This window comes from Fusarium phalaenopsidis (genome assembly GCF_050370095.1).
Source record: "Fusarium phalaenopsidis strain FUZ10S chromosome Unknown contig_32286, whole genome shotgun sequence".
In the NCBI taxonomy this organism is placed as follows: Eukaryota; Fungi; Ascomycota; class Sordariomycetes; order Hypocreales; family Nectriaceae; genus Fusarium; species Fusarium phalaenopsidis.
This window is the reverse complement of record NW_028145413.1, coordinates 2563361-2576266: the sequence shown is the minus strand read 5'-3', so window position 1 is coordinate 2576266 and position 12906 is coordinate 2563361. Positions and strand designations below refer to the sequence as shown.

General features: G+C 53.0%; 2 protein-coding genes across 2 annotated transcripts; one reads left to right on the top strand and one right to left on the bottom strand.

Annotated features, from left to right (window-relative positions):
* Positions 1–972: 972 nt before the first annotated feature.
* Positions 973–5783, top strand: LRP88_03104 (P-loop containing nucleoside triphosphate hydrolase protein; the record flags this gene model as incomplete). The annotated part of the gene is made up of 7 exons (XM_083239734.1): positions 973–1726; positions 1781–2498; positions 2558–2930; positions 3180–3277; positions 3332–5353; positions 5407–5470; positions 5538–5783. The coding sequence occupies 7 exons, from the start codon at positions 973–975 to the stop codon at positions 5781–5783; spliced, it is 4275 nt and encodes a 1424-aa protein (XP_083104864.1).
* A 450-nt stretch (positions 5784–6233) lies between these two features.
* Positions 6234–9461, bottom strand: LRP88_03103 (U6 snRNP complex subunit PRP24; the record flags this gene model as incomplete). The annotated part of the gene is made up of 1 exon (XM_083239733.1): positions 6234–9461. One exon carries the CDS (start codon positions 9459–9461, stop codon positions 6234–6236), a length of 3228 nt encoding a protein of 1075 aa, XP_083104863.1.
* Between the last annotated feature and the right edge of the window lie 3445 nt (positions 9462–12906).

Here is a 12906-nt window from a genome sequence, read left to right as displayed (position 1 = left end):
ACCAAATTGGTCGGAGTGAAGATGGAAATACCGAGATGGACTGACCCCACGTTGACCAGAGTGTCCAGCAGCGCAGCTCACTCACATCCGTACCTTACCTAACAGGGCTCGCCGGGAGGATAGAGCTCAAGGGTTGCTTGGTTGTAGTGGGGTTTGGAGCCCTGAGGGTGCCCGCGTCTGACGAGGCAGGCCCGGGCCAGTCGCTGTCAGCTCCCCGCCATTCGATACATCAGAGAGGGCACAGGGGTGAGCTCATCCTCGCTCAAGGGTAGCTTTGAGGATGAAATAACAATGATGATAATGTAGGAAATAAAAGAGCTCTAAAGATGTATTCTGTTAACAAGGATGATAGCTTTGGTTTTTTTTTTTTAATATAACTCACTATATTACAACAGCATTATTCGAGGGCTGCGTGTTCTGTTTTCCCCTTTGGCGTCTGATTTATTCCTCGAACCGTGTGGCGGCAGAGTCCATGCTTTGGGCCGGGCTATCGTTGACTTGAACCCACTCAACTCCCGTCTCCAACCCGAGCAGTTTACTCACACACTGGCACAAGAAACGGTGTTGCTGCAGCTGTGCATTGGACTCTGGAAATCAAACCGATGAGCACCGTTCGCCAAAACCTTAAGCTCACACTGTTGTTCTAATATCGTTTCCTCCTACACCTTGTTTTGAGCGCTTGAGCAGCACCTGAGTAGCACCTCAAGGTCCACCGATCAAAAGCCCTTGCGTCACATCCTCTCCACCAACTGACCTTACTCTCGCACCCTTTCTTCAGCCTGATCTAAACCTGAAACCCCAGATCTTTGATCCTGCACGCCGCGAGGCAAAAGACCCCTTTGACACTGATCGTCCCTACATTTCCCCTGCAACCTGTCATAAGATATTCGCACCAGAGCATCCGTCCCAATTTTCCCTTGACTGGGACCTCCCACTCGCCACTCTTCCTCTTCTCCTTGGGCACCACCCATCATGGCTGGCGCAAAGAAGAAGAAGAAGCCCGCCGCTAACCCTGCCCGTGGCTTCGCGACCACCTCTATCGCTTCCAAGCCCAGGCCTGAACTCTCCGAGCCTGATTCAAAGCCCGCGAGCGCTGCTGCCAAGGGCCCAGGTGCCCCTCCATCGACGCAGAAAGATGCCCCACCATCGTCGACTGCGACTCCTGGTGACGCGACTACCAGCGCTGCTACCCAGGAAAAGCCGCTGAGCCCTGAAGAGTTTGAGAGGCAATTGGAGGAATCCGAGCTTCAGCTTCTCGTTGAAAAACATGCTAGCAAAACAAAGAGGGATGCTCAGCGCCAGAGATCTCGACTGGATACGGACCGTCGCCTTCTCCGTGGTCAAGCGGACTCGGTGAATAGCTTCAAGTGGTTGCCCCAGGAGCTAATGGATCACATACTTGACTTGATTCAGGCTGAAAGTCGCTTTTCATCCTCAAGCCTAACCTCGTCCGAGAATGGCGGCGCTGGAAAGATGCCTCCCGAGGAAGACATGATCACTCGACTCTGGACCTTGCAGCAAACGCTCTCCGCCGCCGAATTTCCCACTGAGCGTGTTGCGGCCGTGATACGTTACATACTGGACATCTCGCCAAATGTATCACCCACAAACAGAGACTCGATCTGGGGCCTTGAGGAAGCTCTGGATTGGCTGGCTCGGGAATGCCCCCTTGACGAGTTGCCCTCGTACGAGCCCAAGTCGAAGCCCATCCCTAAAAGTACTACTGGTTTGTTTCCCGGCCCCTGAACCACCTGCCATATTCTGACTGAATCTGGCATAGATACTCCCCAGGAAAGCCCAGTTCCTACTCGATCAAGCACTCCTCGCCATTTTGAGTCAAAGAACGGCCGCAAGGGTAAACCTGCCGGTAAAGGTCGACCGGCTAAGGCCTCCTCAGCGGCCAAGAAAATGGTTGTCACTTGCGATAGTGATATCGAACCTGACGAGCTTGTTCCGAAGTATCTGGAGACTAAAGCCAAGCTTCTGGAGTTCGAGCGTGGCTACCATCGGTTGGACAAATCGCAAGCTGCTGATGTTGACGAAGAGCTTGCTGTCGCAAAGCTTGAAGCAAAAATCAGAAAGATTGAGTCTGATGTGCTGTTTGACAAGTACGAAGCTGAGCAATTGTGGAAAGGTCAGAAAATCAACTTGGAGAAACAGCTTGCAACCGCAAAGAAGGAGGCCGAGGCACAGGCTGAAACACAGACTGAAGATGCTTCAACACCGGAAGAACCAGCACCAGAAAAGACGGATGAGGACGAAATCAACGACGAGGCGAACCGGATTGCTGCTGAGATCCTGGCTGAGGCGAACGAAGATGACGACGACGACATAGGAGGATTATTTGCCTCCTTACCCCAGAACGAAGTCGACGCCAGCACTGGAGAGAGCCGCACGGTTGTAAATTCAGCCGACGGATCCAAGATCGTGATCCGTGACTTTGGAAAGTGGACAGGAGTCAGTCCCAGGAGGACTTTGGAGGAGACCTGTCGCTCAAGGTAAAACCTCGCAAGATTTTTAATTTGAAGGCGAATACTTTGCTAATTGGGAAACACAGAGATGCGGCGGCGAAAGTCTCGTACACAATTGTATCGGATGCAGCTTTTGCGAACCGTCACTCGTTGGATATTTTCTGGACGAAAGCACAAGAACTGCCGTTCCCGGCTACCTCGTCCGACGTTGAGATCATTGCTGATCCCTTTCACTTCACCTTCACCATGACCGGCATTGCTACACCGGACTCGAAACAGTCAGAGGCTTACATCTCTACGGCAGCCCTGTTCTATACTTTCAGTGGGAACCCCAAAGAAGAGAAAGTCGGCCTTAGGCTGCCAAATGTGTGGAAAGATTTCTGGACTGAGCTTGCTGAAGCCAGGAAAGCTCAAATCGATGAGCAAGACAGAGTCGTGGTAAAAGACTTGAGAGCATTGGTTCGCCAACGACACGATCAAGAGCTTGAAGACGGCGTTATAATCCAAGGAGCATTCAGGGGCAGGGGTAGCAAAACCCTCAACGACTCTGGCGATGATGCTGGACAAGATCGTTCAAGACAGAACGCCACTAACGGAGAGTACTACCAAAGAATCTGGGCAGACAAGTCCAGTACCCGCAAATTCCAAATGATGCTGGTGAGTAAGGTGGCGAGATTCTAATTCTAGCAGAAACTGACGATTGAATAGCAATCCCGAATGCAGCTTCCCATGTGGCACTTCAGACAGCAAGTGCTGGACGCTGTCGATGGGAACCAGGTTGTGATTGTTTGTGGCGAGACTGGCTGGTATGATACCCTTCCCTCATGGCTATTAACCAGCATGGACTAACCGTCATATAGCGGAAAGAGTACTCAGGTCCCATCTTTCTTGTTGGAGCATCAGCTGTCGCAGGGAAAGCCCTGTAAGGTGTACTGCACAGAGCCTCGACGTATTTCTGCAATCTCCCTTGCTCGCCGAGTGAGCGAAGAGCTTGGTGAAAGCAGAAATGACCTTGGCACTAACCGGTCACTGGTTGGCTACTCGATTCGACTGGAGGCCAAAGCCTCGAAAGAAACGAGACTGGTGTATGCGACCACTGGTATCGTGATGCGAATGCTCGAAGGCTCAAATGACCTCCAAGAGGTAACGCATCTGGTGCTTGATGAAGTTCACGAGCGATCTATCGACAGCGACTTCCTCCTGATTGTTTTGAAAAAGCTTCTCAAGCGCCGGAAGGACTTGAAGGTTGTCCTGATGTCAGCCACGGTCGATGCTGAGCGTTTCTCGGCGTACCTAGACGGAGCGCCTGTTCTCAACGTTCCTGGACGAACGTTTCCAGTCCAGGTCCGCTATCTCGAGGATGCTGTCGAACTTACTGGATATACGCCAGCAGACTCTCAACCGGACAAGATGGTCGATATCGACGACGATCTGGTTGAGAGCGAAGGGGAAAACCCAAAGAGTGATGTCTCGAAGAGCTTGACAGGATATTCGTCGAGGACACGTTCGAGCCTGGCCCAACTCGACGAATATCGCATCGAGTTTGACTTGATCGTTCAGCTGATAGCCCACATTGCAGTCGACGATGATCTCCAAAACTATAGCAAGGCTATCTTGGTATTCTTGCCAGGTATTGCAGAGATTCGTACGCTCAATGATATGTTTCTTGGAGATCCACGGTTCGCCAAAGACTGGCTCGTCTATCCTCTCCACTCCAGCATTGCTACAGAGGATCAAGAATCGGCATTCTTGATCCCACCTCCCGGCATACGCAAGATTGTTCTTGCCACCAACATTGCCGAGACAGGTATCACCATTCCCGATGTCACCTGTGTGATAGACACTGGTAAACATCGTGAGATGCGATTCGATGAGAGACGGCAACTGTCTCGCCTTATCGATACATTCATCTCGCGGGCCAACGCCAAGCAAAGGCGTGGACGAGCCGGCCGAGTGCAAGAGGGACTTTGCTTCCACATGTTTACCAAGTATCGCCATGACAACTTGATGAGCGACCAGCAGACCCCTGAAATGCTTCGCCTCTCCTTGCAAGACTTGGCGATTCGAGTCAAGATCTGCAAGATAGGAGGAATTGAGGAGACCCTAGGTGATGCCTTGGATCCTCCATCTGCCAAAAACATACGCCGCGCCATTGACGCTCTCGTGGACGTTCGTGCTTTGACGCAAGCCGAAGAACTGACACCGCTTGGACATCAACTAGCCAGGCTACCTTTGGATGTTTTCTTGGGAAAACTTATTCTACTCGGAGTCATCTTCAAGTGTCTGGATATGGCCATCACTGTTGCTGCCATACTCTCCTCCAAGTCACCCTTCTCTGCACCGTTTGGCCAGAGAACACAGGCAGACAACGCACGCATGGCTTTCAGAAGAGGAGACTCGGATCTTCTCACCATTTACAACGCATATCTAGCGTGGAAGCGAGTGTGCCAGTCTGCTGGTGGTGGTGGAAAGGAGTTTCAATTCTGCCGAAAGAACTTTTTGAGCCAGCAGACTCTGGCCAATATAGAAGATCTCAAAGGACAGCTTCTCACATCTCTTGCAGACTCTGGGTTCCTCTCTCTCACGGAGGAAGAGAGGCGAACGCTTTCACGGGCTAGATTCTCTGGTGGCCGTGGACGGCGACATCAGCACTTTTTCGAGATCCCACGCAGAGTCAACCTCAACAGCGACAATGACGTGGTCTCGGCTTCTGTTATTGCATGGAGCTTCTACCCCAAGATTCTCGTGAGAGAAGCACCGGGGTCTAAGGGGTTGAGGAACATTGGTACGAACCAATCCATCAGCCTCCACCCGTCGTCTGTCAACCGAGGCCGCCTTGATCTTAGATGGTTGTCCTACTATCACATTATGCAGTCCAAGACGTAAGCCTTCAAATATGCATCTACTTGAGTGATGAGCTGACATTGAATCACAGGGTGTATCACGCCCACGAGGCTACTGCCGTGGAACCCTTCGCAATCGCCCTCTTGTGCGGCGATGTACGATGCGATGTAAGACCCCCTATTTTAGTTGATGCCCTTAATCTAGCACTAATACCCCTGCCAGATGTATTCTGGAGTAATTGTCTTGGACGGAAATCGAGGCCGCTTCGTTGTCCCAGACTGGAAGACGATGCTCGTTATCAAAGTTCTCCGAACTCGCCTGCGCGAGGTTCTGACCCGGTCTTTCAAGCAGCCGGGCAAGTTGCCCACTGCCCAGCAGGAGAAGTGGCTCGACGTTTGGCAGAGAATCTTCACGCAGGATTTCGGGCAGGATAGAACGGCCGCAATCGGGTTGGCAGTCAAGGCGTGAGTTTGAGTGGCTAGGTAGGCATTTTGATGGATTTGACCACTTGTTTGTTGCATGCACGGGGTCAGATATAGAGGATATCACAAGTTTTCAAGGGAAAGGAAAGGAAAGGCTTGCTAAAATAGATACAATGCATTAGACGTTTTTGAAAGTATAATACTAGATAAAAGCGGTGCGCATATCAACCAATCTACCTGGTGTAGCCTGAAATGGGCTTCATGTCTAGGCTCGCAGATGGATGGCGACGAAGCAATAACGCAACGATGTGATTAAAAGGCCTTCTCTTGGCCCTAGAGCTAGGTTGAGCGCCGGTACTTGCATTCAACAGCTGGACAGTGTACAGTCCTCCCCCAATCCTTTGTCTTTCCCGAATCTCCTGGATATCTCATCTCATCGTAGTACAATACAATATGCTACATGATGTGGTGTCGAAAGCAGTTTCCACCATACTGCTCAGGACTTGTTCTCGGTTTCTTTCTTCTCCGTCTCCTTTTCTTCCTTGCCGCTCGCCAAGAACATGGCCTTGAAATCCGCATTGCTCTTCTTGGCACCCGCCACAGATTCCCCGTTGGTCTCCGCCCCGTTCTGGGCCGCCTTGGGGCCTGAGGGTTTGAAGCCAAGGCCACGGCGTGGGCCAGGCTTGCCTAGCACAGGTCGTCGCAAGGTAGTTGGCGGTGGCATAAAACCTGTAGACGTGGTGGTCTTAGGCTTTTGATCCTTGTTACCACTTCCATACACGATGCGGTCTTGAACGTGCTCTGCCTTGGCTTGCCGGAGCTCCTCCACGGTGCCAGTTCGAAGTGGACGACCCTCAAACTCCATGCTGTTGAGCTGGAGGCTTGCCTTGCCAGCGGTGGCAACATTGGCAAACTCGATCTTGGCACCTCCGTTGGCGGGCAGGACGATCAACTTAACAATGGCTCCTAGAGGTTCGACAAGTGCCCGGATCCTCGCATCGTTGACAGTATCAGGGAGACCCATCAGAGCAACCGTCCGGGCCGAGATGTCAGCAGCAGTTGGCTTAACTGGAGCATCACTTCCTGCGTCTTCCATGGCATCGTCTCCCTCCGCATCGCGAGATGAAGGTGCTGGCGAGCTTCTGGCGTTTTCAGCGACGATGGTCTTGGCTGCTGGCTTCACCTTTGACTCCTTGGAAAGTGAAACCTCAAGAATCTGGCTTCGGAACTTGGTATTGTTCATCTCCGCCACGGCCTTCTCTGCCTCCTCTTTTGTCTCAAAGTCGATAAAGGCGAATCCCTTGTTTTTACCTAATAGGGTCTGCGGAATCTTGACTCTTGTAACTTTGCCGTACTTGGAAAAGACCCCCTTGAGGTCTGCTTCGCTCGCGGTTCTATCCAGATTGCTAATGTGGACTTCTCGGCCTTCCGAGAGGGCGCCTTCGCGAGCCTTCTTGTGGTTGGGGTCGGAATACTTGGCAAGAAGCTTGTAACGGCCCTCGAGCACCTTGCCCTCTTTCTTGACGGCATTTGCAGATGCCTCTTGATCCCGGAACGAGATGTAGCAGAACCGACGATGGGAGTTGACCTTGAGGCTTGGCCATCGAACGCTCAGTATTTCTCCACAATCCTTGAACAGGTTGCGGATGTACGCCTCATCGGCAACAGGAGGAAAGTTGGCAACGTAAACAGTCAGATCGTGTCCAGACTTGACAGTGAGTTGTGACTGGCCAAAGTATTTTCCATCTCGAAGCAATGCAGATTGTGCCTCCTCAGGCGAGCTGAACTCGATGAGGGCTGTGGAGGAGTTGGCACTCTCCTCGCGCACAAGAGCGGTGATGTTGTTGATGTGTCCATATTCCTTGAAGTACTGTCGGACCTTGGTTTGGGTGACGTCGCCAGGGAGGTTGGTCACGATAATGGTGGAATTCTCCCTGTCTCTCTTAGGCGCCTGTGATTGCTGTGTAGTCGCATCCTGTCCAGGCTGCTCTCTGTCGGCATCACTCTTTTGTCTTTTGCTGGCAATCTCAGGCTCCTCTGTGGCATCCGCATCGGCCTCCCGCTTTCGCTTAGAACCGCCTGGCGATTTAGCCTCCTGAGTCTCCTCTTCTGCCGCCGGGGCGTTGTAGTACGTAGCGTAGGCAGCTGTCTTCTCCTGCTCTTCGCGTTCGCGACGCCTCTTCACCTCCTTTCCAGTCTTGTGTACCCGATCGGCCGCTTTACGCAAAGAAAGGGGTTGTTCGTAGTCATTGCAGTGCTGCATGTAAACCTCCAAGACCTTTTCAGGCCAGTCAATCGTCCTACGAGCAACAGCCCGAGCCAGAACTGCGGTTGCCAAAGTGGGTATTCGGAAACTGGCGCCGGCGGAGGAGGGGGTGGGACTCCGATTGTCCTGAGCACCAGAGGAAGAGAAGATCAGCATCTCCCACATATAATACCTGAACCAAAAGTCGTGATTGTCGGCGTGAATCTGCAGGGCTGCAAGCTTGTTCCACTGTGCTCTGGCCTCGTCCACGGCACCCTTCTTCTCTGTGAGATACTGGATATAGATGCGTTCGAGTCGAAATTTGGGATCGCCTTGAAAGTCCTTGCCGTAGAGTCGCTGACCAACAACCGAAACATCCTCGAGAGCAGCGCCGAGACCGACATCGGCAACGTCAACGGACTCGTCCGTAGCGGTAGCATCCATCGCAGTCCGCTTTAGAAAGCCGCACCAAGCCACATACATCTCAATCATGCCCTCCATGCCATCCTTGAGTAGTTGATCTTCGCTCGTAGCGGCATGTTTGATGGACTCAACCTCACCAAACGGCAATCTTGCTTCCTCAGCACATAGGATGTAGCGGTTCCAAAGAAGACCCGACCAGGGGCAATGTTGAACAGCCCTGCGGAGGACATCGAGGAGGTTCCCAGGGGATTGAAGGTCAGAGTTTGAAGACGAAAGGAACACGATGTACTCGTACCAGGTACTCTGGTCTGTGGCGAGAACACTGGTCAACGCACGGGCGTAGAGTCCACGGCAGAGGTCAATGCCAATTTCGGGGTTGTCGTTGCTGCGCTTGCTTTGGATCATTTCCCAGTCAAGATAAGTCGTCAACGCCTCCTTCTGAGCATCTACATCGCCAGCATCCACGGCGCGCTTTAGCTTGCTCTCGAAAGGATCGCGTGCAGAAATCAAGCGCTTCGTCTCCTGGGCATTGGTCGTAATGTCCTTCATGGAATCCTCCCAAGCGGAACGGTTGTACTCGGACAAAAAGGTCGAGAAATTCTGAGAGGTCTCATCCCAGGTTAGGTGCGGGGTGAGCAGACGATCGCGATACAGGTGGGTGATGCGCTTGATGCCTTCGGGGGTTCTCGTCTTAGCAAGAAGCTCCATCTCGAGTGATATCCAGCGGTCCCAGAGTAGGTGGCTGTCGCCGAGCCGGTATCGGATGGCCTCATATCCTTGCTGCCACAAATCAAGAGCAGCTCCGAAGGAGAAGAGCTCGCGTCCGAGAAGGCGCTCCTCGTCGGACCAGCCGGCGCCTGAAGGGGCCTGCGTCTCCTCCCACAGCGACCAGAAATAGTTACAGTAGGCTAGCCAGATGCGCAGGCTGCCAGGCTCAGCGCCGACGGCGCGCTTGTACAGTTCGACGACATTGACTCGCTGCTCGAGGTCGGAGGCGTTGCGAACGATCTCTTCGAGGTAGGCGAGCCAGTTATCTTCGCCTATCGGGTTGGCCATGTTTGTCGCGAGCGCAAGGCTGGGGGGGCAGAGCGCATCACACGATGCTCAAGGCCTCTGATTGCGTATCGACGGTGCCTCAATAGCAACACATGGAATGCCAGCTAGGGAATAGGCGCGCAGACAAGATGGAGTTGGTTTGCGGGCGCGAATCGTGAGGCCTAGGTAGAGCTGGCAGATTATGCGGTCGAGAAACGTGACGTGTCGAGGCTATCGCGGAAAGAAAAGCGACTCCGATCTCAGGGTCTGAAGGAAGTCAAATGTGTAAAAAATAAAAAAGGTGGGGTATAGAATGAGAGGCTGAAATGAAAGGCTCGGGGGCTCCTTCTCTGACGGTGGCCTACCTACTCCCTTGACTCGATGGGAATGGAAGGTTTGAGGTTGGGAAAGAGGGCATGCACCAAGATTGATCAGCAGGCAACTGCGTGAACCTGAGAGCCAGTGTGTGCGTGCGCGCGTGGAGGTGGAAAAAAAAGTCACTCCCAATAATTCAGCACCTTCCACTGGGGACAGGGACAGGGATGCTCCTTCCCAGAAAGACGGGAAGCGAGGGTCATATGATGTAATGCCGAGCGACCACTTCAAAAGCCCAATGTTGTGGTACTTTTGCATCAATATTGTTTGGTTTGGAGGTGGTTACAGAGGATTGCTGTAATCTCAGGAGAATGGCATTTTTTGTGACAATTTGGCCATTTCTGCTTCCACGACACCGCCCTCATCTGATAGGTCTTAACACAATACCCAGGACCTTAGGTCTTACTCTTGTCTGGCCCGAAAACTACAATGTCTCTGCTCATCTCTTAACAGCTCCGGCTCCCCGGTCTGTGACGCTGTGGTACCGGTACATTTGCACGAGGGCCCGTTGGCTGGAAGCCGATCTTATCCCAGAAGACGCGGGTCGCCCAAGGGTCTAGACCCCGATTCGACTCAGACTCGCCCCGTCGAGCGTCCTGGACTCCTTTCAGGCTCGCTCCGATTGACTGCTTCCTCCGGCGACCCAGCCCACCGTTAATTCCGCGCCGTTATTCCCAGTGCACGGGCGACTCGGGGTCCCGGCCATGAGAATCTCCGTCGAGCGCCAGGAGGAGCACGCAACAAACACCTGATGGCCTAATTTCTGACTCTGCTATCAACGACTGCTGGCTTTGAAGAAGCAGCCTTGGGGCATGGGGAAATCCTCCCGATTGGATCCCGCATTGCTCAGCATCCAGACCGTACATCACCAATGCCAAGATGCCTGGGTGGTTGATCCCGCCCATCTGCGTATCAGCTCATGAGGGGCAGCCAACTGTCTGGTAAGTGTAGGCGCTGGACACACAAGCCAGATAAAAGCAATAACACATGGATGGCTCCTTCACTGATCTTGCCGAGGCGATCAACCGTCTCAGCTTGAAGATCGGACCTCAGCCGCCAACCCCCGCAGATACGGGCGGGAGGCTGGAGGGGGCGGAGAGATCTGGGGACGTAAGCGAGGGTTGTCGACAGCCACCCTCACGGCGTTGCATCGTCTTGGACTGCAGGTGGGCGTTTGCGAGGCGTCCAGTGAGAAGCGTTATCGGAAGAGGCGCGCCTACAATGAGGTCATTTCGTCGTCAAGGTGTTGAATAGCAAACGGCTACCCAGGGTCCATGGAAATTCTAGATTCTCTCCCTCTCCCGCTCAGAAATGTGTCGCAGCCTGCCATACTGACGGCGTTGTATACGAGAAAAACGAGGTCCGACTGGATGGGCTGTCAACTCTACCTTTGATCGCACGACCGGTGGTGATAACTGGAGGTCACTACTTAACTCGGGTCACTCTAATCCCGAAGCCCCGATTGGTGGCTACCGTAGCTGTGTAACTCAAAGCAACGACATGGAAGTTTTCTTAGAATAATTTGGCTCTTGACCTAGACGATCTATGAGACATGTCCTTGGCCGGTTTATCTAAACAGATAGATCTACTAGCTCAGGACTCGTTAAATGATGACAATAGCCCTGCGTAGCTCGCTCTTTGCAACTTAAAAGCTTCGGCTAGGTAAGTACGCCGAGATCCGTAGCCTAGATTTATCAACAACTTGGCTTTCCACACATTCGCAATGGCTAACCACGAGTGATAACAGACCAATCCTACCTCTTCCCGACAACCTGTGAAGGACAAAGTAGACTTCCATGTGCATCATCCCATCGTGATGGGACCTCGGATCGGCACCTCGTGTTCGAAATTCCCTTGCTGTAACCCAGGCTTCCGTAAAAGTCGCCCGTGAGTGAAAAGAGAATGACGAAAGCTTGGCAGCTTCGTATCTCTGCGGTTTCGGCTACACTATTCGACGTGGAGGTTCTTTGTTCTAACAAAGCATCTGTGTCGTATGCTTTAGCATCCGGTGATGGGTTGTATGGCGTCGCCTGATGTTCCCCTCAGAATGCCATTGGGAGCACGGACGGCCGTATTCATGATCGATGAACGGCACGAGGTAGCCCTGTAAAAGCTTGGGGTCGTCATCTCCCGTTCGCTGACCGCTTCTAGATGCGATGCGATATACGGATATTCGTCGCGCACTTCTGTTAAAAAACGAAAGGATTATGGAGCGGTGCGGGCTGACAACTGCTGATGCTGATGCTGACCGGTGGTGCCAAGGCTCCACGTCGTTTCAAGCCGGAAACAGTTGCCAAGAGAGCAGATCTCCCAGCAGCAGACGACTTTGAGTTGGCCACTTTCCACGACCACGAATTACTGCATCGTGGAAACAAACATCACCAGGTTGAGGCCCACCAGGCCAGAAGGTTCGTCTAACCGCGGCCTCACGAGGCCTCTTATTATCGATCAAGCCGCAAAGGTTGAAGCCGCTCAACGGCCAGGCTGGGCGCGAAGCCAGGGGGGAGGCCAACAGGCGCCGGAAACTGCATCCCATTCCTCCACCATCATGCTATTGTTTCACGCTAAGGCAGGACAGTTCAGCAGCTGGCCTGGGCGCGAATTCTGCAAAGATGAAACGAAGATGCAGAAGGGAATCGTCTTTGCTCTGCCCAGCAGTTCGCACAGCTATTCTCTATAGCTTCAACAACGCTCCTCGTCTCACCCAGGTCTCGGCCTAGGTTTGGCATGGTCACATCGCCAAAGACTCGTAACGAGCTTCAACAATAGCCGTGGCGAGCCCGGGCGACAACGGGTGATGGATCCCTGATGCCGATCCGGATCCCTCCACATGCAAGCCATTGTCCCACAGTCGACAGGACCATTCAGATGGCGCAGTGGTGGTTTGGACGGCGCAAGGAGAGAAGGCACAAAGAAAAATTAGAACATCTGACCCCTGGCTGCTGCAGACATGACACACACATCGCGGCGTCTTGTCTCTCTGAGACGTGATTTGACCTGACCGCCTGCGTCGCCATGGCCGTCCTTTGTCTGGTCTCCCCTGTGAGCTTCTGCGGCTGTATGCGATCCGTCAGACGTCAGAGAGCTGAAT